The sequence below is a fragment of the Amphibalanus amphitrite genome, unplaced genomic scaffold, assembly GCF_019059575.1.
Source record: "Amphibalanus amphitrite isolate SeventyFive unplaced genomic scaffold, NRLGWU_Aamphi_draft 000084F_arrow, whole genome shotgun sequence".
NCBI classification, from domain to species: domain Eukaryota; kingdom Metazoa; phylum Arthropoda; class Thecostraca; order Balanomorpha; family Balanidae; genus Amphibalanus; species Amphibalanus amphitrite.
In genome coordinates, this window is record NW_024881580.1 from 131,082 (window position 1) to 157,046 (window position 25,965).

Genomic DNA, 25,965 nt, shown 5'->3' on the forward strand with positions numbered 1-25,965 from the left:
TCTGAAAACATCACTTTATCCAGAGGGGGCATATTTAACCAGAGTTTCGGATGTTTTTAAATCATACGGATGAAAACAACTATCATCGATCAGTCAACCGATATATTAACAGAAGTCGAACGCAGGGCATGTTAACGCTTCCTTTCTTTGGCGTTACAACGGCGAGCACTCGGCTTGTGATCAAGCGAGCAACCTAGACAAGAAATGCAATCGTTAGGCCAAGAGCAAACGTCGCCGAATAAAAAATGCTGCCGGCAAGCCTTTGGGCCGCGGGTTAGCATCTTGTATAAAACTAAACGCACAGGCGCCGAATGCAACGAAAGGAACGCGCAGAATCAGAACCAACGTGGACCACATAATTACCCTAACATTTAAATAACTTGATATAGAGAGCTCGGGTCGCAGAGACGTCTGTCGGACCCAGAGACCACTGACGTGGTATTGCAGACATTGAACGAGCACCGGCGGCCCCACATTGACAACGGACCGCCGCAGTGGACAGCCGTCCGTTAGGGTTTATCAACACAGCCGCGGCGCGGGTCTCACAGCTGCGACTCACAGCGCGGAGCCGCGGCACTGGGCGCCGGTGATTGCCCGCAGTCTCTGTCACAAATATCGCCGACTGTTCGGAGCGGCGTCACCGAGCGTTATGAGCACTAATCACACTGTTATCTTCACCGTCCGATTCCGCTGCGCCCGCAGCCGCTCACCGCCGCCCGGTATCCTGATTTGTTGATCCGACGCCGGCGCACACACCGGTGCGTCGTCTGGCGCCGGGCGCGGCGGCGCTCTCACAGCCTCGGCAGCGTGCGCGCACGGTGTTTGTACCCACACTAAGGCAGAGGGACCGGCGGCGTCGGCAGACACGGCGCCACCGCGGCCGGCTCGTCCCCGGCACGGCCGGACCGCCTAGTCCCCGGCCGCCGGCTGGATGTCTACGTGGATCTTGAGGCCGCGCTCGCGTCGCGGCGCCGTCGCCGACGATGAGGTGGAGCTGATGGAGGAACTGAGAGCAGAGCGCGCCTGGAGACGGGCCGTCTCGCGCGTGCTGATCTCCCGTCGCTGCTGGTCGCTGAGCTCGGCCAGTGGCTCAGCGTCGTCCTTGTAGTAGAGCACGTGACCGTCCTCGAGGATATTGAGCGGCCATGTGTCCAGCGCTGGGGATAAAGGAGAAGCGTTAATGACACCGGCACTGTCGGTCTATAAGCTAACAGCGCGGCGGTTATTCATGAACTAACCATTAGTCGTAAGTTAAACCAGATAAAACACGAAACGGGAATCCGAATGTAGGTAGCAGTCGACATTACCTTGCACATTATGATCGAAGCCTCGGTATGCCGTTATTAAAAATAATTTAAATAAATAAAAAAATAAAAAAATATATAAATATATAAAACAAAAAAATATATAATATATATATATATATATATATATATATATATATATATATATATATATATATATATATATATATATATATATATATATATATATATATATATATATATATATATATATATATATATATATATATATATATATATATATATATATATATATATATATATATATAAATATAATAAAATAAAAAAAATAAAAATAAAATAAAAAAAACATTTTATTTGGGCATTTCGACGGAATATTTCAACTCCTCCCATCAGCTCATTCCCAGATCAACTCCTCCCACTCTCGCCCTCCTGAAATCCTCCCTCTTCTTACCGGTGACGTTAGCCAGCCAGTCGAGCTCCGTGGGCGCCAGCAGCGCGTTGAAGTCGTTGGGGAAGCTGCCGGGCGGCTTGGCCAGCCGAATGTTGTCGGCCGGCACCCCGGAGTGGCGACTGAGCGCGGCCAGCAGCGCCTCCGGCGTGGACGTCGGCAGCGTCACCTCGTGCAGGTCGTCCAGCGTGTAGGTGCCCGGGTGGAAGCGGCGGCAGAAGAGTGACAGCTGACCGTCACCCTCCACCTCCTCGGCCGAGGGTAGCTCCTGGTGGGGTCGACGAAAGGAACAGGTCATAATGAGCTAACGAGGCGCCGACACTCGATTTCCGTTACGGCACTGAGTCCTCTCAGAAATCAGAAGTATTACATGGAACAACGCCCTGGGAAGACGAAAACCTATCCTTGATTATATATCTTAAGAAGTTCATGCGAATTACAAAGCGATGTCCTTACCTGGAGGAAGATTTCCCAGTTGGGATAGAGGGGCACTTGATCGTTGAACTTGTATGTGTCCAAGTAGATCTTGCCCGGATTCTTCCAACTCTTCTTCCTTAACCGACACCTGTAAAAAACAAATCATTGTCTTGAGTCACCAGCTACCTAAGTGTCGCTGATACTCAGTATCAAGTCATCGTCAAGGGATAATTCGTCGTCGATCAAACAAAATATGCTTAGCATTTAACGTAAAATAGAAACAGGAAACTGATATCAGTCAAAAAGTGCAAATGACGAAATAATATAACGGCGTCATGTCTTACCTGTTCATGGGAATATCGACGCCGAGTCGTGACTTTTGTTCGGCGAGAATTTCCCGTTTGGCCTGCGCGATGGTCATTCCCTTCCGCAGAATCCACTCGAACAGGAACTTACTGGGCTGTGGGGACATGAAACAGCATTTGGTATGCAATTGTAGTAAATATAAGGCATCGACTCCATCTACACTCACTGCATGTAGTAAGCTCGTTCGCAGGTCATACCCGTTGCGAGCATTTATCGATGGCCACAGGAGAGTTGGAATACATTTATCCATTTTCCTCACGAGCTACTTCAACAATGAGAAAACAAGATTGGCTGCGTCAAGACCTCAACATATTTGCATCCAATTTGGATAGGAAAGTTGCACTGCGTGCGAGGAGGCCCACCCATCTGACCGTAGCCGTTGCGGCCATAGGGCTCGCATGTTTTACTGTTCGTTTACCTCCGTGGCGTTGGGTTCCAGTTTGTAGACCTTTCCGCGGACTTCCCCGTCCCTCAGCCGGCGCGACAGCCGCGCCACAAACGTCACATTGTCGCCGTGCGTCATCAGCTGATCGTCCAGACGCGTGCACTCAAACTCCTGCCGAGGGAAGGGGGTGTCAGTGGCAACACAGACGGGACGATTCCGACGGTAAGAGAGCAGTGCATTTCCAACAAACAGCGCTTACAAAACAGGGACAAAACCGCCAGAAAGTGACAATTGAGAGAAAACAATCGCCGAACCGCCGAAAGAAAGAGAATATGGATGCAGTGCCAATCGAAACAAAGTTGGTATAAATAGATGCTGTTTATTTATCAAGGATGTCACTTATAGGCTTCACTGGTGATCGGCACCGAGGATTGAAAAGCTGTGTTCGAACCATTATTTGCCTGGGGTTCGCAAATGGTTGGAAGCCGTGACCCACCTGGTTGCTGGTGTATATTTTGAGTATTTTGAAGTAGTCTCTGTGCACGTTGATGAGGGTCTCGATCTCCTTCTTGAAGCCGCCCAGCGTGATACGATTGTCCAGGCGGACGTCCCACACTGCGTGGAAAGAAAGGCGGGCGTTAAAAATGGACGTCAAAAGCGATGAACGATCTATAACGGAGCTCGTATGAAGATACAGCTTCGTAAAACTATACATACCAAGGGATGCTAAGATACGATTTTGCCTCGCCATGTTTATCAATTTTTGCTTAATGATTAATTGAAATCATTCCACAAAGTTTTCTGTAGGTGCCGACCCAGTATCTACCGATCAATCTACATCTTCAATAACACCCTACCCCACTAAGTAACCCTAACCACACCAGCCGCCATCCCCGTTACAGTTTCCCGGCACCCTCGGACACTCACGGAGCCCGTTCTCATGCGGTGCCGACTTCTCGACGACGAAGTAGCGTCTGATGGGCGGCTGGCCGACGGCGGCGGCGGCGGCGGCGGCGGGGGCGTCATCGTCGGCAGCGGCGGCGTACGGCGCGTCACTGGGGTCGTCATCGCCGCCCTCCACGCCCTTGTAGCCCTGCCGGGGAGGGGCTGCGTGAAGGGTGCTGGCGGGGAGGGAAGTGGCAACGACAGAGACGCTGAGGGGTCTTTGAATTACAGGCCTAAGCGTTGCTGGCAAATTTGTTTTCTGTGCAACGCTCGCAAGTTTTGAACTAATGTGTGATACGAGCCGACATCTAAATCTTCAAGAACGTTCATATTTTAATTACCAATATAATTTACATAAAGCGTGATCTTCATATTCAGCAGGAAAAAACAAGTGATATAAAGCTGCAATGAAAGCACAGACCCCCTGTAAGCCGTGTTCAATCCCTTCCCAATCCCGCTCGTCAAGAGTCAAACCCCAGCTCTCCCTCCGCCGTGCACCGACCTCCTCCTGCGGCGACAGCATGCTCTGGTAGTCTGATCCGGCCGGAGAGTTGCTCGGTGTGGCCGGTAGTGACCCGCCGCCGCCGGCGCCGGTCGGCTGTTCCCCACCGATCAGAGTCCGCTCGCTGTCCGTGACACTGCTGTCCTCTGAGGCGCTCTGGTCGGAGCTGCCGCCGCCCAACAGCTCGTCCCCGCCGGTCGGCTCTGGGCTGACCGGAGGGGAGTCGGCCTGCTCCGGGGGAGCGGCGCCGCCGGAGGGAGCGGCAGCGGCGGCCAGCGCGGCCGAGATGGACATCTGGTCCAGGGACGGGATCGCCAGACGGTCCAGTGTCTCTGTGAGAGTAGGAGGGGAGGCAGAGACGTGATGACTGTTGCAGTATGAAAATACACGGATGGCGTCATATGACTAAGACCGAACTTCATGATCGGCTTATCATGGTAATTAACGGAGTCTGTTGCAGCATGGCGCAACAATGCATTATATTTACCTATACTGTCAACAGCTCAACAACCCCACGGTTAAATCTGACACCGGTCGGCCGCGGTCCCGCTTGACACATTAAATGCTTATCATATCATTCAAACAAGACGACGCAGCCGTTAACTGCATGAACATGCACTGACCACCGGCACCCATGGGTGCTCGCAGCCATGAGGCGCCTTCCACTCACCCTGATCGGTGTTTGGCACGATCACTTGCAGACTGATGGTGTGCTCGTGCCGGTCACACACGCGGAAAAACCCAGATGACGTGAACGGCTGATCCAGGTCGTCCGCGTCGTCCTCAGCAACAAATACCTGGAGGCCACGATTCTTTCAGTAAAGCTGTGGTCGCGATGAGACATCGACAGGCACATGAACGTAAACAGCTGCAGAATCATGGGCCGTCAGATAGCTGCGATGAATTCGTACAAACACGACGCCAAAGCATACTAAGAGCCACGCTGAATTTCACAACTATTCAGAAAACACGACCCATCGTTTCATGTCACACGACTTTCTACCGTCGTTGCGACAGCGGGGCTCACCCTGCTCTCACGGTGAAATCCCCTACCCTAGTTCAGTGACCGCTCTGAGGTATTGTGATTTGAGGTGGACTCACCCTGCTGTTTCGGTGGAACCCCTCCAGTTTGAGCGACCACCCCGGGTGTTGCCGCGGTTGACTCACCCTGCTGTTTCGGTGGAACCCCTCCAGTTTCAGCGACCTCTCGGGATGCAGCAGCGGTCTCAGTTCGCCGCAGTACCGCGCCAGACAGAGACGGCCCGAGTCGGACAGACCCAGCGCCTGCCGCAGCTCGGTGACCGACTGGGAGAGCGAGACCCGGAGCGGCGTGGGGCCCGACACCCGGCCGTCGGACACCGACACGCGCAGCACCTGCCCGGCGGAGGACAGTTAGGTTAGGGTACATGGGAGGAGCCTTTTCTAATCATGGACACATCATGCGTGTTCTAAACCAACATATCCTTTCAAGTAGAGCGTCATGTTAGCTTGCGTACCTGAGGCGGTTGCCTGGATTTTTTTTTTTTGCCGTCTTCGCAAGATGACACCCTGGTCCATCTAAACTCGACTGTTTCAAGAACTATTTTCCGCTACCATCACGGAGACTGCACAGGCTGCCCTCCTTCGTATCATCCCCTCCCGGCTTCCCCTCCCAGCCCCAACCCACACATTCTCACCTGCAGTGTAGTATCGCCGGCCGAGTACACCTCGAACTGGGCGTCCTCGGCTCTCCACTCGAGCATCAAGTCCAGTTTGTAGGTGGAACGCACGCCGCCCAGCACCTCCTCCATCGTGTGGCCGGCGTGCTGCTCCAGGCTCTCCTCAATGGCGTCGTTCAGCTCGTCGTAACGCACCAAACGACAGCGGGAGAGCGGCACGTGCTTGTCAAACTCCAGCATCTGGGAAGGTGAGAGGGAGAGATGTTAAACCTCGGCAAGGGGCTGAGATGGCAGGAGATTGAAGTCAAGGAGGCTCTTGTAGTTAGACTGGATCATTGGACAAATAAAGGAATACGTAGCACTGACTAAAACGTAGTGCTAGCAATGCCAAGACACCAAGCTAATTCAAATCACACATTGACTGCCCGTATGGCTAAGGCTTAAACAGTCCAAGGAAAGGCTTTGCCAAGAGTCGACGGCGATCACCGTACCTTCCATCCCAGTTCGGTGGCTTCCTCGAGCGACATGTCCTTGTGCACGTGGAAGGCGTTGCTGACGGTGGTCTTCAGCACCGGGTGCACGCCGAACAGCGTCAGCTTGCACATGCTGCGCTCGCGCTCTTTGTTGGCGCGCTCCTCGTCCTCGCCCTCGCGCATGCGCACCAGCAGTTTCTGTCGGACACGAATCCCGGGACCATTTACAACTTGCACAGTAGGGATCAACCACTGGCACTGAATATCATTACAGAAACACTTAACGTTCCGTTCATGATTCATGCATTCAAGCGACGAATGTTTACCTACACCGTCATTACATTTATTCTATCTTATATACAGCGCTAGCAAGAGGATGTCAAAACACAATGACAGCACGTGAGCTGTCAAAGGTCTCCTTAGTAAAACAGCTCTCTCGTTCCCCGATAGGACGTGCCTTCGCCTTTTCCAATCTTCCTGCTTCCGCGGTTCCCCGCGTCGCCCACCTGAATGCCCTCGGGGAAGTGGTCCTTGGTGAGGGGCAGCTTGTTGCGCTCCCTGTCGATGCGCCGGTACATCAACATGTAGGCGTTGGTGCTGGAGGAGTAGCTGCTGGTCCGAGTGCCGCCGCCGTACGTCCGACGGATGTCGTCCTGCGTCACCTGGCAAAAGGTCAAGAGCAGAGGTCAGACGAGAAGGCAGATTATAGGGGTCTTAGGCGGATATTCTGGGCCGTCCAGTCACAGCACAGGTGAGCCAAGTAAGTCAGAAAAAAATCAGCAGCGAATATAATCCTGCAAAGATCGCAGGTCAGACACATAGCCTAGCGGTGACCAAGAGTACATAGCGAGCACCGAGCACAAACCGCATACTGGCATAATGTGACAGCCGGGCCAGAGTGAATAAGGTCCGACGAACTTAAAAAAGTTACATTGTCATTTTACGTTAGACAAATTTCACTCGCTCCACCCCCACTCTTTCCAGTCGCATCCTCTTACTAACCGGCGAGACGGACTGGTCGTTAAAGCAGAACCACTCCTGTTTGGCAAAGTCCTTGATGTAGGCGTAGTAGTGGCCTCCTGAGGCGCTGCCGGCGTGGATCATTATGGAGAAGAGCTCGTACTCGTACGGACCCCGCACGGCGTTACGCCAGTTGTTGGCGCGGGTCTCGCTGTCTGTGGAGCAGTCGATCCCCTCGTCCTCCTGAGAGGTAAAAGGAAGGTACGGGAAGGTGTCAGTACGCTGCACGACCGGTAGTCAGCAAGAGGCAAGCAAAGGAGAATATGGGATGAGTTGAATCAGCTGGGTACCTGATCATGATGGATCTCGTTTCACCGAACTCATCTGGTGTGACTGTGCACATTGTAAGCCTAAAATCTTATCAAAAATTTAGCTCAACGATGAGCTGGATGATTATGCAAACATCAATTACGGGGAAATAATAGTTACAATCACGATAATAACGATTGTATTTAAGAGAATTCCACGGTATCACTGTTATAAATTTAACTTACTCGTGCATATGAACAGTTAACCCCCACCCCCCACCCTATCCCCACCCTCCAAATCTAAGCTGTTCACTTCTGACCTGTCCGGGGTCGCCGTCTGTCATATTATGCGTCGCAGCGGCGGAGGCGGCGGCCGGGTGGGCAGCCTCGTCGTCCAGCACAGTACCACTGTCGGTGGTCGACGTATCGTCGCTCCTAGCGCCGTCACCGCCGTCGGTGGCTGGGTGCGCGCAGCCGGCGACGTCCGACACAAAGTCGTTCAGGTTCAGAATCTCCGGGAACGATACCCTGGGGGAAACGGCGAGGGGTTAGAAGCCATCCTCCTAAAGTGGGAACGAGTGAATATCAGAAAAGGACGAGACAATGCTGGCACAAACAGGTAGGGTAGACTGGTTAAGAAGTTAGAGACGGGGGGGGGGGCCCGGTCGAAGGATAAATTAAAAGCAGCGGGGCGGCAGGTGGGATGAAAATGGCTAATGGACGGCGGAAGAGGAGACGAAGAGTAGGAGGGAGGGTAGGAGAGATAAGAAGGAAGTGAGCGAGCCGTAACTGGGCCAGCCGGAGAGTCCGATCTCGGATTGCCACACGGGCGACGAGTGATCGGGTAAAACACGGCCACGGCATAGAAACGCCGCCAATCCAAACACGCACCAGCGAGCTAAGGCCGGGCGGACGGACAGACGGGCAGACGCAGGGAATAGTCGGCTCACTGTCAGCTGAGGGCGACGGACCACGGAACGGGAATAGATGCATCAGCACGACAGCACTGGCCACTGACAGTGACTGACAGCTCAGCCACAGCAAGCATATCCGGTTGTGCAACCGCTCAACAGCTTGGATGAATTGGTATTCCAATCAGTGTGAGCAAACATTGACTTACACATTAGCACAGAGCGCTCAAGACGTCCTACGAGAAGACGGCTTACCTGTCGTTCAATTTGATGCGGTGCAACGTCTGGTAGTCAAAGTCGAACCGTTTGAGATGCAGCGTCAGCAGATACGGAAACGTCTTGAACTTGAGTCCCTTGTGAGCGTCGCACTTGCGTCCACAATTGTCGCAGTGGTACTGGTTGTTTCCATCGAGAGTTTCGGGTTTCACAAATCCGCGTAGTGCCTCCTCCTGCGAAAGAGCTTCGTTAATGCCTCGCAAAAAAATACGCAGAAAAATTTGTGACGGGAATACTACACTTTGGTTGAAATGGTGAGAAGTGCTTCATCTCCGCAAGCCGCAAAATAACAATAATTAAGCTGAAAGGTTTTATCTAACAAACGGAGCTGCCAGCGTCTCACTGTCACTGAACCGACCGCCAATGTCAGACGTCTGAGCATCTGACATCGCCGTCCGCTGACCCCACAGCTGACCCTTTTGGCCAGCGCCACCCCGGAAAACGCGTCAGTTTAGACCGTGTCTCCCGGCCAGCCAGCCGACGACAGTCTAGTCTACCGACTGTTGAACATTTCGATGGTGTAACGGTGGCCGGTGAAGGCACAGCAATGCTGTACTAACCACAAAACCAAACTGGTGGTGGTAACGCCGAACAATGCCGTACTCATCAAGCTACAGAATGACGGCAGTGGTGCCGAACATTATCGTTCTCACCGCAAAACTACCGATTATAGTGGTAAGACCGAAGCATGTTTTCATGCTTACCACACTACCGAAGGCCGTGGTGGCGCCGAACAGCCGGATCGGCAGCGGAATGTCCAGGTAGGTGTCCTCCCGGTCCTTTTCCGTGCCACACTCCAGACACTTGACGTAGTCGATCATCTTGCCTGTCAGTCGGCAGAGACGGAGGGTTAGTTGAACATGCGTGGGACAATGCAGAGGGCAACTGCAGCAGCAGATGGTGTTCGGAAACCTAGAACTTGTCAGTTTGAAGGAATGCTATCATCGGAACTGCAAGGCTTCTGGGCGCGACGAGTGCAAGGTTTTTCGCGGAACGCCTTGGTCGGAAAAGCAGACCAATTAGATTTTCACTTTATCCACAGCTCTTCGGCTTTGATCATCTGCTGCGACTTCTATACACAGTCAGACATTTTTCTGCCTACACTGGCTCCGCCACTTTCCAAACCCATCCATGATCGAGGCGCCACCGTTGATGCACTCAGGTCACTGACCTTCGTACAGTCGCGAGATGAGGTCGTGCTGCTCGGTGTCCTTGAAGGTGACCTCGAGTGCGTCGAACATGACCCTGCAGAGCTCCTGAATGTCGTGCTGCTGCCAGGCCTCGCTGCTGTCCCAGCCGAAGGAGTAGGTCAGCTCGGTGGTCTCCACCGCCAGACGCTCCGTGGTCTGCCAGAGGGAGAGCGGGGAGAGGGAGGGAGGTAAGTGAGAGGGGTGAGATATACTCGGTGGTCTCCACCGCCAGACGCTCCGTGGTCTGAGAAGCGGGGAGGGGAGGGGGAGGGTCAGAGTGACACGCTGGACTGATGGAGGTACCGCATAATTCGCAGCGAGATTCATGTGAGCGAGTGGTACCCTGCTTTCTAGCCAACCCATTCAGCATTCTTTATTCCGGAGTAAATTTGTATTTTCGAGAGTCAAGAGCGCAACGACAAAATAATCCCACTTGTTCCTCACCTTACTAAATCCTTTCTGTATTTCAATTGGCGCTCAGCCGTCCAATCGTGGCATCCTTACTATATGTCCTGCAGCAAACATTTACCTGCATGTTGACGAACAGCTTCTGCAGCTGATAGGGAATCGACTTGGCCGAGTCCTCCCGTGTGCCCTCGTACTCCCAGCTGTACATGGCGTTCCTGAACTCGGGTGTCATGAACAGCGTTTGCAGCAGCGAGTTCAGGTAGCACGTCATGGCCTGGTTCACCAAACCCACGTGACCTGGCGGATGGGTCGGACAATAGGTCACGTGATGTGATCGGGCAGGGGGAGGGGCGCGAAGGACACGGAAATGTGCCGGTCCAGACGACAGATCAAATAAACAACTCGGGAAAGAAGCGAAGGTGATGCTATCATCAAGACACGTATCGAGAGAACAAGTAAACAAACGAAACTGAAAATGCAACGGTCGCGGTACTCAAAGTTCAGAAACAAAGTGATCTCGCTGATCATAATCTACAAAGACGTACAAAATCCATCACCAAATCAATATCTAAAATCGGAGAGTGAGGTGTGCTTGCGATTATTTGAAAATGACAGTTAATTTCGCTTCACGTCCCTAAAACAATTTTAATAATGTACTCGTACAGTCAAACAGCTGCATTATGTTTCCAGTTTCCACCACCCAAAAGTCCTATCTCATAATACACCATCTCCTCTCGGCCTCCCCCTCCTCCTCAAATCTGTCTACCTCTACGTTCCTCCCCTCCCCTCTTGTCCGCCTGTCAGAGCGCGCGCCCACCTGTCTCGTTGCTCTTGATCAGTCCGCTGGCGTAGGTGTAGGCCGGCGCCGAGTCTGAGCCGCCCTCCGCTCCGCCCGAGGAGGCTGCCACGGGCGAGGTGCGGCCAGCGTGATCGCCACTCTCCAGACCCGCGCCCGAGCGCTGCTTTCGGCGCGGCTTGGCTTCCGTGATGAAGAGGTTGTTACGCGACTGAGCGCCCGTCTCGAGGCCAACCTCGACCAGTGAGCGGTTCAGGTAGTCGTTCAGAATCAGCTAGAAATAAGTGCGATCCGTTAAAAAAGAAGTGCAATTCAATGATCTTACTACAATGTCGGGAGACGGTTCAAAGATCACAGAGGTCTCGAGGTGAACCGCGTAGGCCGAAAGCTCATGGCACCTGTCACCGTTAGCCGTTAAAAAATATGAAACTTAATGCCGCAAATGCACTTTCGAAATCAATGTTTATTTTGGTACAGGCTTGATCCACTTCGCTCCTTGATCGAAATGAAAAACACCGTTCCAAAAGTCGCACATTGCGGCTAACGAGAGAAAATAAACTAAGAAATAAGTTGAAACATAAAGATAAACCTTTCTTGAATGTCACTTTGACACTTGTTAATCAGTGAATGCATCGTCCTTGGCTTTGCATATTTACTTTCACTGTTTCAGAATGAGCTATAATAATGACCCCGTTTCAATCAGTTTCTCATCCAAAAAAACCCCTTTTCCTTAATTTTCTAAGCACAAAAATATGACAACAATTTCGTTGCTAGGCAACAAACGCACAGTACCCCCCGGTCGCGACATCCTCCCCCACCAGTGTTCACAAGGGGGAACACGAAACATGTCACTCGCGATACAGGCCACACGTTCCTGACACCCCTCGGTGTCTTTCACTCTGCACTTAACGACCACACCGTGTCAGCTCTGAGCACTAACGGCCCATGCCGATTCTGTCACGGCTCGCGTTGACCTTACGCAGGTCACAAATGTGGGTGCTAGCCACGCGGATCATTATCAATGTCTTCGAACACAGAACGTACCCCATCCATCAAGATCAACATTACTTTCACGGTTCGTCTCACATGAGCATCACATATTGGGCCAGTTGGCCGTGCACCCCGTCGCACGGATTCTCCGATGATTCCGATTTAGAGGCTTAGTTGAGACTCTCCAAGAGACACAACTTCGTTGTCGGGCGAACATACGTCCCACTCTTTGTCTTCACTTCCGCTGATCTGACTCCTCCGTCAGAGCCTGGGTAGACTCTTGTGATGCGTCCCAATTCCCAGTATCCTCTAGGACTCTGACTGTTGACGACCAAAACTACGTCGTCTATCTGCAGATTCTTCTTCTCTGTCTTCCATTTCTGTCTGTTTGTCAGCGTAGGAAGGTACTCCTTGAGCCACCTTTTCCACAGATGTTCAGCGAGGATCTGTACTTGTTGCCATCTCCTCCGTCCAACAACATCAGCATCAGCATCATTGAATACCCCTGGCGGTAGTCCTTCTCTTCCATCAGATGAGCCCAACAAGAAGTGGTTGGGCGTAAGAGGTTCGGGGTCTTGAGGATCACTGCTAATGTAGGTCAGAGGACGGCCGTTGATCATGAATTCGACCTCCGCTAGGGTCGTCTGAAGAACGTCCTCCGAGACGCATTTGTTTCCTAGAACCACTTTGAGGGAGCGCTTCACCGAGGCGATCAGACGCTCCCATGCACCGCCCATATGCGGGGCGGCTGGCGGGATGAACACCCACTGGATGTTTCTCTGACTCAAAGCATCGGATATCTGTGCCTGATTCCAATGTTCGATGGCTTCTCGCAGTTCTCTTTCGCCTCCGACTAGATTAGTGCCATTGTCCGAGTAGATAGTTCGAGGTCTACCTCTTCGTGCGATAAAGCGGCGCAGTGCCATGATGAAGCTACTGGTGTCCATCAAAGCAGCTAGCTCCAAAAGGATGGCCCGAGTGGCGAGACATGTGATCAGCAGCACATATCTCTTTTCTGTCTTTCGAAACTTCTTCACCGTCAGAGGTCCGAAAAAGTCGAGTCCGACTGTGCTGAACGGACGTCTCATGTCTAGACGGGCCTCTGGCAAGTCTGCCATCCTGGGTGGCTGAGGCGAGGCGCGGCGGTTACGGCAGAATGCACACTTCCACAGGTGCTTCTTCACAGCTGACCGCATCCGTTGCACCCAGTACTTCGATCTCAGCTCACAAAGTGTTCTTTCCAATCCCCAATGCATGACTCGCTGATGTGCATCGACAATGACCAGTCTGGTGATCTCACTCTTGGCGTCAAGAATGACGGGGTGTTTCGTGTACTCGTCTAACGAAGTCTTGCTCAGGCGCCCACCAACTCTCATGAGGCCGTGTTGATCTCGGAATGGAGACAGGTGGTCGAGACTAGCTTGTTTCATGCAGGTTTCTTGATCGTCCTTTATTATGCTGATTTCAGCCGCATCAATTTCTGCGCTGCGTAGTGGACCATCAATGACTTCTGTGCCAGCAACCTTGCTCTTCACGTTGCTGATGAATCGCCTTATCCATGCGACAATGCGTCTGTAACGAGTCCATGAAGAGAGCCGCGCCGGGTCTATGAGCTGGGACAGTAGAGAAGTGATCTCTTCTTTTGGTGAACTAGCATGACTTGTCGCACAGATGGCTGCTGACCTCTTGACTTCTACACAGTCTGGACTGATGTCTCCTACGTCTTCTTGTGGTGGCCAGTGCTCTTCTTTGCTTTCTAGAAACGCTGGGTCTAGCCACCACTCTTGCTGGTTTTTCAACTCTGACAGAGACTTTCCTCTTGAGCAGAGATCTGCCGGATTTTCTGAGCCTGGCACGAAGCGCCACTGATCTGGGCTTGTCGTGTCGTGAATCTCAGATACACGATTCGCCACAAATGTGTGGTATCGCCGACTTTCGTTCTTCAAAAACTGCAGCACCACTTGACTGTCTGTCCAGAAGACGATTCGCTTGAAGTTGTAGTTCATTTCCCTTTTGATAAGACTGGCTACTCTTGTTGACATGACGGCACCTTGCAGCTCAAGTCGGACTATCGACAGCTGTCGCAGAGGTGCGAGCCTAGTGCGAGCCATCACAAAGCGACTGTGATAGTAGCCGCTGGACAATACTCTGATGTATGCTACGGTACCGAACGCTAATTCGGAGGCGTCGCTGAACATGTGCAGCTCGTACTGAGCGTCAACTTCTTGTTCCGGCGCGCCATACCACCGTGGAACACATGCGTCCTCAACATGCTGAAGCTCTTCTTGCCAGCGTCTCCAGATATGTAGGGTTTCTCCTGTGATTCCTTCATCCCAGCCTAGCTTTCTTTCCCAGAGACTCTGGATCAGTTTCTTCGCCACTAGTGTGTAGGGCGCCACGATCCCTAAAGGATCAAACATAGACGCGACTTGCTTCAGGATTCCTCTCTTCGTCGGCGGCACCGCGACTACGCTACACTTGACGGCCAGGTAGTCGTCCTGCGGGGTCCATTTGCATCCTAAAACGCTGCAGTACGACTTGCCCGACGAGTCTATCTTCAAGACAGCTCTTTCATCAACCGGGACTTCAGCCAGCACCCTCTCCTCATTGCTCATCCACTTCGTGAGGCAAAACCCTCCTTTGGCGAGGATGCTGGAGACTTCTCTTTTCATATTGAGTGCAGCTTCACTGGAACATTCTGACTTGACGAAGTCATCCATGTAAAAGCTGGTCTGAACCGCTTTCTTGGCTGCTGTGGACTCTTCTGTGCCAGTGCAGCCGTCTTCTGCCGCTCTCTGTAGTACAAAATTTGCGATCGCTGGGCTGCACTTCGCGCCAAATATTGCTACTTGCATTTGGTACATATCAGGCTGTCGTGTGGTGTCAAGGTTTCGCCACCAGAAACTTAATGCTGGCTGGTCTTCCTGGCGAATCCTGATCTGGTGGAACATCTTCTTGATGTCTGCTACCATGGCAGTCTGTTCCTCTCTGAAGCGGAGCAAAATTCCAACCAGATTCTGCAGCATGTCCGGTCCCTTCATCAGCTCACTGTTCAGGGACACTCCCAGGTGTGTCGCTGCAGCATCAAAGACTACCCTCAGCTTGGGTTTATTGGGGTTTACTACCGCGTGATGTGGTAGAAGCCAGCGCCTTTTCAAACGCTGATCGGCTTCTTCTTGAGACAGCTTGCGTGCGTGCCCCGCTTCAACATAAGCTTGGAGCTCGGCTTCATACGCCTTAGCCTTTTCCGGGTTACGTAACAAGCCTTTCTCAAGGCTCTGAAGTCTTCTCATGGCTGATGCTCTGTTGTGAGGCATTCTCTGATCTTTGCCTTTCCAAAGAAGTCCTGCTTCGTATCGGTCTCCGCATTTCTTCACTGATGTATCTAGGAGACGCAATGCCCGCAGGTCTTCTGCTGAAGCTTCCCCTTTGAGCTCAACTTTCGTGCCAAATGAATCAGTCTTCCACCACTCTTCGACACACTCTCCGAGATGCCTGTCTTCTGTGTCCGCACGGTGGATGAACATCACCTCTCTGGTTTGAGGTGGGACGAAACCAGCGATCGTGCCGGTCAACGTCCAGCCAAATGCCGTGCGCACCGCCACCGGTTCTCCTGCTCGTCCAACTTTGGCTTCGCGTTGAAGAACGGCTTCAAGGACATTAGCGCCTAGAAGCACCTCCACTGTTCCCTGTGAGCAGTCAGGTATGTTTATGCCTTGTAGATGCTTCCAGTCATCTTTCAATCGTTTAGGAATGTGCTGTGCTCGGACGTTTACTCGCGGCACAGAGAACGCTTCAGGAACAAGGATCTTGCGGTCAACATCTTGACCTTCGCACAAAGGACTCAGAGTCAGCTGGACCCTTTCAGACCTCTTGGTACTTCCTCGTCCTTCAACATTTTCGATGCATAGCGACTGCGCTTCGCCTGAAATCTTCACATCTCTGATGATTGCTTCCGAGCATAAGCTGGTCTGAGATCCTGGATCTAGCAGGGCCAGCGTGTCTCTAAATCTTCCATCTTGGCCGTGCACTCGAACGGGAACTATCTGGAGAAGCGTCATTCCCTCTGCTGGTCGGTTTCCCGTTACTGCGGCTATGACTCTCTGGTCACCACCGTGAGGCCTTACACGGTGACTGCCGTGCAGCATCTTGTGGTGTTTCATCCTGCACCCGTCTATTCCACACTTCTTAGAAAAGACACAATTTCTGCTCATGTGGCCTTTCTTTAAGCAGATGAAGCACATTCCTGAGCTGAACACTAGCTCAGCTCGGCCATTGGCGTCTCGCGCTCTGAAAGCTTCGCAGTCCTTCAAATGATGCTTCCCGCTGCAACACACACAAGTGTCAGAATCGAGTGAGGCTGTAGTGTTTGTAGCCAGTGTCGCCAGTGTCTTTTCTTTTGTCTTTTGATGTTGTGCTCCAGTTGCTGGTCTGGACTGCCAGGCGCGTTTTTTGACTTGATCAGTGTCTTGAATTGTCACGGCAGTGAGCTTCTGAGAGATCCTCACTTGTGTTGTGAGCCACTGGTCGAAGTTGATCAATGTAGCTCGGGCCGGCTCCATTTCAACGACGTGTGCGCTCCAAACGCGCTTCATTTCTTGCGGCAACTTCTCCACTATTCTACGCAGGTTTTCTGTGCTTTGAAGGTCTCCTTCGTACTTCAGGTTCTGAAGAACTGTTACGGCAGAGTGAACAGCTGAGTGAAACCGTTCCAATCCTTGCAGATCTAGATCTGCTGGCGACGGGCATGCAAAGATAGCCTTCATTTTCGCCTGCACAATGTCCTCTTGTCTGCCAAAGCGGTTTTCTAGCGCGTGCAGCGCTTCTTCATAAAGAGTCCCTTCGTAGAGCATCCCACTGATCAGCTGCTGCGCCGGACCCGTTACTGCGTTTTGTAGATGCGCCATTTTTTCAGTGGAGTTTAAGGTTGCTTGATCGTGCACCAATGTTCGGAAGAGCGCGAACCATCTTGGCCACTCTCCCGGACTACCACTGAAGTTTGGCAGCGTGATTCTTGGGAGACTTCTTGCGAACAGAGATTCAGATTGCGTTGGCACAGGACGGGCGCTGGACGGCAGAATAGGCACATGCACTTCAGGGCTGTCATCTTCAGACTCCTTTTCAGCTGGGGAATCGCCTTCGGTTTGAGCTCCTTGCTCTTCAACTGCGGATGCCTCACCATCAAAATCCTTTCTGCGGTCCCAGCTGAGCTCACTCTCAGCAGCTGCGGTAAGGCGCGCTTCTAGCCTGGCTAACTCTTCGGCATCTTTAGCGGCTTGAAGCTCATTTTTTCTTCGCAACTCTTGTTCTTCCCTTTCTCTCAGGTGTCGCCGCTCCAGAAGCTTACGTTCCTTTTCTTTCACTTGAAAAGCAATGTCAGCGCTTCGAGCAGCTAACGAGCTGCTGGACTGGTGAGACTGAATTGAGCCCGACACTATAGATGGTGTTTCACCTTGTCTGGATTTCAAATATTCTCGTATGCATTGATATGCTTCGTCGTGTTGCTGCTCTGCAACCTTCATGTAATCGACCGCTTCTTGAACAAGTGCTTCATCTTCTGCTATTGCTTCTTTGAGCTCTTCGTTCACTTCTTCTAAAGACTCAAGTGCAGCGTCCAGCTCCTTAAGCATGTCGACCAGCTGCGTCCTAGAGCCTCTATTTTCAATCATTACTAGGGCTCGTCTTCTTACTCTGGTGAGCAGGGATGCGGAGGCGGAGCCGGAGCCGGAGCCGGAGCCGCCGGAGCCGGCATATTTTGCCCGGAGCCGGAGCCGGAGCCGGAGCCGTGAAACAATATAGCCCGGAGCCGGAGCCGGAGCCGGAGCCGCCAAAAAAGGGGGCGACTCCGGCTCCTTTTTATTTTTTTGAAGAGGAAAAAAATAATTGACTTAGTTCGGTTTGACAGTACAAGGCAGTAAAACATATCGTACTATTGGTCTCAATATAAGTGCCCAGGCGACCTGTAGTTTTGATGCGGTGAATACCCTCACCCTCGCCACAATGCGAGTGGGGGTGGCGCTGGCTGGGAGGAGGGGTGCACTCGGCCCGAGTTGTGGCGAGGGTAAGGGTATTCACCGCATCAAAACTACAGGTCGCCTGGGCCCTTATCTTGAGACCAATAGTACGTCATGGGCCATCAAGTGCCTGAAAAAGTCGAATATCCCCAGTATCCCACAGTACGCAATCAACTTCCTGTCTGCTCCTCCCCCCCCCCCCCCTCACGTCTACTGCATCCCCAGAACATGAGCACCGGTCATCAGGTGACGGCCATTGTTTTGAAGCCAGTGCAGTGGACTGCGACTCCCAGCACCGTCTCTTCCCCCCCCCCCACCCCCACCCCCACCCCCCAATGCAGCCGAGATGGATGTCAGCTTACGATGGTTCAGTGAACTCCGATTCGCGGCGACTGCGTTTCCAATGCCATCGCTTCCTAGTCCTTTGTTCTGCCAGTTCTCTCCGAGGTGGGTTTGCGCGGGGACGCGGTGAGCCGGTCATGGCAAGAGTAGGTAACGCGTATAACCAATCCAATTTTTCTTCCACCCGTATTTAATTGATTGCATAGGGGATGTACTGAGTCGGAGCCGGAGCCGCCGGAGCCGGAGCCGCCGGAGCCGGACCATTTTACTCGGAGCCGGAGCCGGAGCCGGAGCCGCCATAACATTTCACCCGGAGCCGGAGCCGGAGCCGGAGCCGATTTTTTTCTCCGGAGCCGGAGCCGGAGCCGGAGCCGTTTGAAATTTCCACGGCTCCGCATCCCTGCTGGTGAGATTTGACAGCATCCTCCCACGCTTCCTTTTGAAATCAGATGCTGACATGATTGGTGCAAATAAATCAGTGTATCTTAATCAAAGTTGATAACTTGAATTCAGACGCTACATTGGTTTGCATCATGCTACTTTATATCTGAGCAGCTTCTCTTAAACTTATGCTGTGCAGTTCATCTTAGAGTTTTGCAAACATTTTGGAACTGTCACCGTTAGCCGTTAAAAAATATGAAACTTAATGCCGCAAATGCACTTTCGAAATCAATGTTTATTTTGGTACAGGCTTGATCCACTTCGCTCCTTGATCGAAATGAAAAACACCGTTCCAAAAGTCGCACATTGCGGCTAACGAGAGAAAATAAACTAAGAAATAAGTTGAAACATAAAGATAAACCTTTCTTGAATGTCACTTTGACACTTGTTAATCAGTGAATGCATCGTCCTTGGCTTTGCATATTTACTTTCACTGTTTCAGAATGAGCTATAATAATGACCCCGTTTCAATCAGTTTCTCATCCAAAAAAACCCCTTTTCCTTAATTTTCTAAGCACAAAAATATGACAACAATTTCGTTGCTAGGCAACAAACGCACAGTACCCCCCGGTCGCGACAGCACCAATTGATTAACATTCAACGTAACCGGTGCCCGGTGGGTATATGGATAGCATCGGTCGGGAGGAGGGTGAACAGTGACTTTAATATAATTATTTGACAGATGTGTAAAAATGCAAGTGTCAGCAAGGCCGTTCCGTCGCTCATTACGTTGTAAAAAAACACTAACTCCCGACGTTTCGCTGTTTACTGCTTAGTCATGACTAAGCTAGTCATGACTAAGTCATGACTTAGTCATGACTAAGCAGTAAACAGCGAAACGTCGGGAGTTAAAGTGTTTTTTACAACGTAATGAGCGACGGAACGGCCTTGCTGACACTTGCAGTGAACAGTGACCCCCCCCCCCCCCCATACGAGGGGTAGTACAGGGTGGGAAGTTAACCAGAGTAGAGCACTGCCCAACCGGCTAGCTCGCTGCCAACGCGTCAGTCGGTGCCGGCCATGACGTCACGCCGGCGGCGCATGACGTCACTAGGCCACCGACCGACAAACGTGAACATATCACGACGAGTGGACATAATGAATTGATATGACGAATGGAAATAAGGAAATGAATGTAAATGTCACTTCAGTAGTTCGCGGGCCAGCAGTATCCGCCGTGTGTGTTATTTGACATAACGGTAATCCGTGCGACTGTCCTGTGCCTCCGACACCGATAGCATACATAGTCGGAGGCCACAGCCACTTCCGGCCAGCATAGATAATGACGATAATGCATATCACATGGCTTAACAACAACAAATGAATTGCGATGGCACGGACTCTACTAGTACGTGACAACTCCGATAGTCGATCGCGATGACTCTTGCTTATCATGCATTATGCCAAGAGATGTGCTAAAAAACATAACTCTTCGGTTCCATGACAACTGAACCAGTGACAACTGAACCAGGACAACTGAACCAGTGACAACTGAACCAGTGACAACTGAACCAGTGACAGCTGAACCAGGGACAACTGAACCAGTGACAACTGAACCAGGGACAACTGAACCAGGGACAACTGAACCAGGGACAACTGAACCAGTGTCAACTGAACCAGTGACAACTGAACCAGTGACAACTGAACCAGTGGACAACTGAACCAGTGGACAACTGAACCAGTAGACAACTGAACCAGTAGACAACTGAACCAGTGACAACTGAACCAGTGACAACTGAACCAGTGACAACTGAACCAGTGACAACTGAACCAGTGGACAACTGAACCAGTGGACAACTGAACCAGTGACAACTGAACCAGTGGACAACTGAACCAGTGGACAACTGAACCAGTAGACAACTGAACCAGTGACAACTGAACCAGTGACAACTGAACCAGTATGACAACTGAACCAGTGACAACTGAACCAGTGACAACTGAACCAGAGACATCTGAACCATTGACAATTAAACCAGTCACAACTGAACCAGTAGCCCAGCCAGCAATTTTACTCCGGGCCCAAGCAGGCTGAAGTGAGGCTTGCCCGAGATTTTTAGTCGGGCGAAAGTCGGCTAGCGCTTGGGCTAAAGCCAGCTGGCATTTAGGCAGTCGGCGTATGACTCAAAAACGCCGACTAAAGCCAATGCTCTGCCGGAGGTATGCGCGCTCGGCGAGCTCAGGACAGCCGTAGTTACGCCCTAGCTGTGCGACGCTTGGCGCAAACCCGATGAAAGCCCGAGCAGTCAATCCATTTATATACCGGAGATTCCTCTGGGCCCAAGCGGGCTGAACTCTGCCAAGCCCACGTTACATGCCCTGTCTGTCCCGAGTTACGCCATCAAAGTGAATAATATTTATACGTTGCTAACTATTCGGGCGTCCCAGGTGGGCGTAACGGTCAGTTCGCGACCACCAGGCTCTGTCAGCCCTGTCAGCCATTGTACGGCTCTCAGACGGAGAACTGACACAGATCAATTGGCAGACCGGCAGATTGGTACAGTCCGTCCGTCCAGCCACGCGCTACCTTATACCTATACAGCGCAGTACGACATTAGGAATTGTTTCTGGTTCAGCTGTCCACTGGCTCAGTTGTCCACTGGTTCAGTTGTCACTGGTTCAGTTGTCACTGGTTCAGTTGTCACTGGTTCAGTTGTCTACTGGTTCAGTTGTCCACTGGTTCAGTTGTCACTGGTTCAGTTGTCATACTGGTTCAGTTGTCCACTGGTTCAGTTGTCCACTGGTTCAGTTGTCCACTGGTTCAGTTGTGATCTCTGATTCAGTCGTCACTGGTTCAGTTGTCCACTGGTTCAGTTGTTCGCTGGTTCAGTCATCACTGGTTCAGTTGTTCGTTGGCTCAGTCATCACTGGTTCAGTTGTCCACTGGTTCAGTTGTCCACTGGTTCAGTTGTCCACTGGTTCAGTTGTCCACTGGTTCAGTTGTCCACTGGTTCAGTTGTCCACTGGTTCAGTTGTCACTGGTTCAGTTGTCTACTGGTTCAGTTGTCCACTGGTTCAGTTGTCCACTGGTTCAGTTGTCCACTGGTTCAGTTGTCACTGGTTCAGTTGTCACTGGTTCAGTTGTCACTGGTTCAGTTGTCACTGGTTCAGTTGTCACTGGTTCAGTTGTCTACTGGTTCAGTTGTCCACTGGTTCAGTTGCCATACTGGTTCAGTTGTCACTGGTTCAGTTATCACTGGTTCAGTTGTCCCTGGTTCAGTTGTCACTGGTTCAGTTGTCGCTGGTTCAGTTGTCACTGGTTCAGTTGTCACTGGTTCAGTTGTCACTGGTTCAGTTGTCGCTGGTTCAGTTGTCACTGGTTCAGTTGTCCCTGGTTCAGTTTTACTGGTTCAGTTGTCCCTGGTTCAGTTGTCACTGGTTCAGTTGTCTGCCTACCAACTCTTCCCCTACTCTGGCAATGAAAATCACTTATCTACACTTACTAAACCCATTCTTCTCTCTGGCTGAACTCACCTCCTCGCCGCCCGCGCAGTGCTGCAGGGAGATGACGAACTTGTCAGGCGCGATGTTGGTCTGCTTAGCCACCTCATCCACCAGCGTGGCCACCTTCGCCGAGCCGGCCAGGTCAATGGTCATCTTGCCCGTCGGCCCTCCGTACGACCCGGTCAGGTCACGGACAATGCAGCGCGCCCACGCGACCGGCGCATCGTCAGGATCCGGCGCCTCAGGCATGGTGGCTGACTATCTGTGTGGCAAAGATGGGGTGATGTGAAGTAGGGAGAGAAAGAATGAAAGAGAGTAGGGTAAATGGAAGAAGAGAAACAACAAGGAGAAGGAAAGGAGAAAAAGGAAGAGAGGGATGAAGTGGGAATGAGGGTGATAGGGAGAGAGTGATAGAGGGGGAACAGGAGAAATTATGGATAGAAATCGGAGAGAAAGGAAAAGAGATGAGACAGGGGGAGTGAGTGAGGAAAGCAGAGAAAAGAAAAGAGGATGAGGAAAAAGGAGAATAGAGGAACAGATAAAAAGAAAAGAGAAAGTAAGGACAGCAATGGAAATGGAAGTTGGGGAGACAAAGAAAGAAGTACAGATCTTTCAGACTCCAACACAGTTTGGCTTATTCCAAATTCATGCAGGGGGGGGGGGGAGCTGTTGCATATCCATTGACCAATGTTCAGTTCAAGAAGGATAAACTGATAACTAGCTTTTCACACTAAATACAGCATGTATTTTAATCTAGAGCTGGACTGTGGTCAGGCTAGTTGAGTTCAGATATTCCTTTAAAGTTTATACAATTTTGTGGTCTAGGGTGCTGACTGTTGAGCAGCTAGGCTCATCAAGCCTCCACTTTTTGTGACCCTCTATATGTACTTGACACATACCTATATCAACATCAATGACTTTTTACCCTAGTTATAAGTTAAACCATCAGGCAAACACCATTCAAAAATCATGAAAGAGCTACTGTTCTAAAGTACCTAGTAATAATCTACTGTAGCAATTGTAGATTATTACTTTATCAATTGTGGATCAATTCAAGTATTTATTTTTATTATTTCCTATAGTAGCTTGATATTGATTATCATTAGCATTGATTGATAGGGTATCTAACCATCTACCTACCTTCTATCCATGACAGTGACAACAGACAGCTGATGCAAAACAATGTAATAGGAAATTTGTTAAGAAAGCAAAATGTAGATTAGATGACTGAACCAAAAATTATATGCCAATCACATGTCTATTTAAATGCATCAATTGCATCACAACCTGAACCAGGGACAGGGCGACTAGCATAATTCAAACATTGAATTGTCATATCCTATGACATTAATCATTTTTATCCTGATCCAGTAAATCATTATGAAGCTAGATGAGATACAGCAATTATCCATGCCACCAAAGTAGCATGATAATAAAAGATAGGTAAGTAAGCATTTGGCAACCAATGATTTGCTAAAAGAGAATTAAATATTCATTTTCACGCTTAAACACAAAAACATGCGGAACATAAAGCGACTGCTGACTTAACCGATGAAATGAGTCAAACCAAATTCATTGAACAGCACTTATACAGGCAGGTACCTATCGATATTTGGTATATGTCAAGTTTAGGTCCTAACTACAACTGTGGCGCTTTTGATACGAATATGAAACAGCAAAAATTTTAGGTTTTAGGTTAGGTTAGGTTGTAGGTTTGTAGGTTTTAGGTTGTAGGTAGGTAGGTTTGTAGGTTAGGTTAGGTTAGGGTAGGTTTGTAGGTTGTAGGTTGGTAGGTTATAGGTAAGTAGGTAAGGTTAGCCCCGCGTTCGATGTCTCTCGGACGACGAAGATTCTACGTCGTCTGGCCAATCCCGTCCAAGGTCAGCGGGGGCTCGGCTGCGGTTATGGAACATGATTGGCCGGACGGCGTAGAATCTTCGTCGTCCGAGAGACATCGAACACGGGGTAGGTCAGGTTTGATTGTTTTTTTCTTTTATTCGCGAGACATATGAGTATCATTTTTGGATTCAGAATGTCAAATAATGTAAAAATATGAAAAATTTATCATTGAAATCTTCTTAGAACTTAAACTTGACATTTACCTCGATATTTTTTACACCGGGTTCAACGCTCATTGCAAAAGTAATGCGCATCAGCGGGGATGAAGCGGAAAACATCCCGTTGCCATACCTACTAAACACCGTTATTCAGGCCACTTAAGATTGAGAAGCGAACGTCTTATGCCATTCAACTTCTCGTGAAGCTTCTGACACCGATCGTAATGCCAAAAATAACACTTTGACTTTAATTAATCATACCGCGGCACCTAACATCATTATCATCGACAACAAACTTTTTATCTACGATAATAATAAATTTTGGAGCCATCTGCGCCGCTATCGTATCAAACTGTAGCTGCCATATCGACAGTTACTGGCATATACCTTCATTCCCTAAAGTATATTGGTATTGTGCGATTATTGAATAAATATCCATCGTTTTTACTTTTTTCAAATGTCATTTATCAATATTTCATTGAATTTCATAAGCCATAAGCCATAATACATTGCACCGAATACCAGTTCATATCACCATAGAAACAACGGGTCTTGAACTACTCGTTGCAAAATGCGGGAGGCTCCCGCATTTTTCCTCCCGCCAGCGGGACATAGCGAGGAGGCGTAAGTCCGGCCAAATCATAATTTCGTACTCTATTTGTGGCTCTATCCACCACTTAACGAGACAGACGGCTGGCTGACGGATGACGGTGACGGTCCGGTCAGGTGTCGATGCTCCCGGAACCACGCACGGGTCGGCCGGCGGCTCTGACCGCCGCCCCGCCGCGAGCGCCGGCTCCCCAAACTGGCCGGCGGCCACCTACGGGTCAGCCAGCTCGTCCCGGCCTGTGTACCGACTGGTGCCTGCCAGACTCCTCAGGATCTTCTCACCTGTCGCCGATGGATGCCGGGGTCAGCTCCAGTCCAGGCCCGCCGGGTCAGGTCAGGTCGTGTCAGCCGGGACCTGCGGAGCGGGGGCCGGCGTGGATCGCCGCCCGGGGCAGAAGGAGGCCAGGCCGGTGGCCCACCTGCGCCCACGCAGCCCGCACCTCGCCCGAGGCTATTTCGGGACACTGAGTCGGGGTCGGTGCCAAGTCGCCGGCGGGCGGCCGGCGCCGGCAGGGGGCAGCAGCCGATGGATGGGAGGATGGCCCGGAGGTCGTGTCTGATCGTCCAGACTGGCCATGGGCCAGGTGGGACACCAGCAAGGTCAGCCGTACAAGGGTGTCACTGTCACCAGCAGCCATGTGGTGCCGCATGGTGCGTGCGTGTGTTACACCATGACCAAGTTCTCCAGAGACACACAGAAAAGTAACTACTCATTCGGCAAAATATCCTGACCGTGTTATTTACAGTAGCGTCAAAAGGA

General features: G+C 51.0%; 1 protein-coding gene across 10 annotated transcripts; it reads right to left on the reverse strand.

Moving 5' to 3' along the window:
• Positions 1–85: 85 nt before the first annotated feature.
• On the reverse strand, positions 86–25,676 carry LOC122379770 (ubiquitin carboxyl-terminal hydrolase 47-like). Of its 10 annotated transcripts, none has more exons than XM_043362227.1 (22): positions 25,488–25,676; positions 22,570–22,801; positions 11,333–11,585; positions 10,637–10,812; positions 10,089–10,263; positions 9,622–9,743; positions 8,897–9,090; positions 8,051–8,258; positions 7,465–7,665; positions 6,969–7,124; positions 6,481–6,660; positions 6,008–6,229; positions 5,499–5,705; positions 5,002–5,128; positions 4,332–4,663; positions 3,812–3,968; positions 3,381–3,499; positions 2,918–3,055; positions 2,478–2,593; positions 2,173–2,281; positions 1,720–1,984; positions 86–1,157 (listed from the first exon to the last, which is right to left on the reverse strand). In XM_043362227.1, the coding sequence occupies exons 2-22, from the start codon at positions 22,786–22,788 to the stop codon at positions 910–912; spliced, it is 3,924 nt and encodes a 1,307-aa protein (XP_043218162.1). In that variant the 5' UTR covers positions 22,789–22,801; positions 25,488–25,676; the 3' UTR covers positions 86–909. The 10 variants fall into 10 exon arrangements, with proteins under 10 accessions (XP_043218162.1, XP_043218156.1, XP_043218154.1 ...); XM_043362221.1 differs by having other exon boundaries at positions 3,812–3,977; XM_043362219.1 differs by lacking the exon at positions 25,488–25,676 and adding an exon at positions 24,642–24,934 and having other exon boundaries at positions 3,812–3,977.
• Positions 25,677–25,965: the final 289 nt, after the last annotated feature.

What these genes read in the sequence shown, in the direction of transcription:
- LOC122379770 (XM_043362221.1), bottom strand. Translation starts at nt 22,788, where the DNA reads ATGCCTGAGGCGCCGGATCCTGACGATGCGCCGGTCGCGTGGGCGCGC. An exon ending in GATCAAGAGCAACGAGACAG is followed by an intron (nt 10,813 to 11,332) that starts GTGGGCGCGCGC and finishes CCCATCCGCCAG; the next exon opens with GTCACGTGGGTTTGGTGAAC. An exon ending in CGTGCCAAACACCGATCAGG is followed by an intron (nt 4,664 to 5,001) that starts GTGAGTGGAAGG and finishes CTACTCTCACAG; the next exon opens with AGACACTGGACCGTCTGGCG.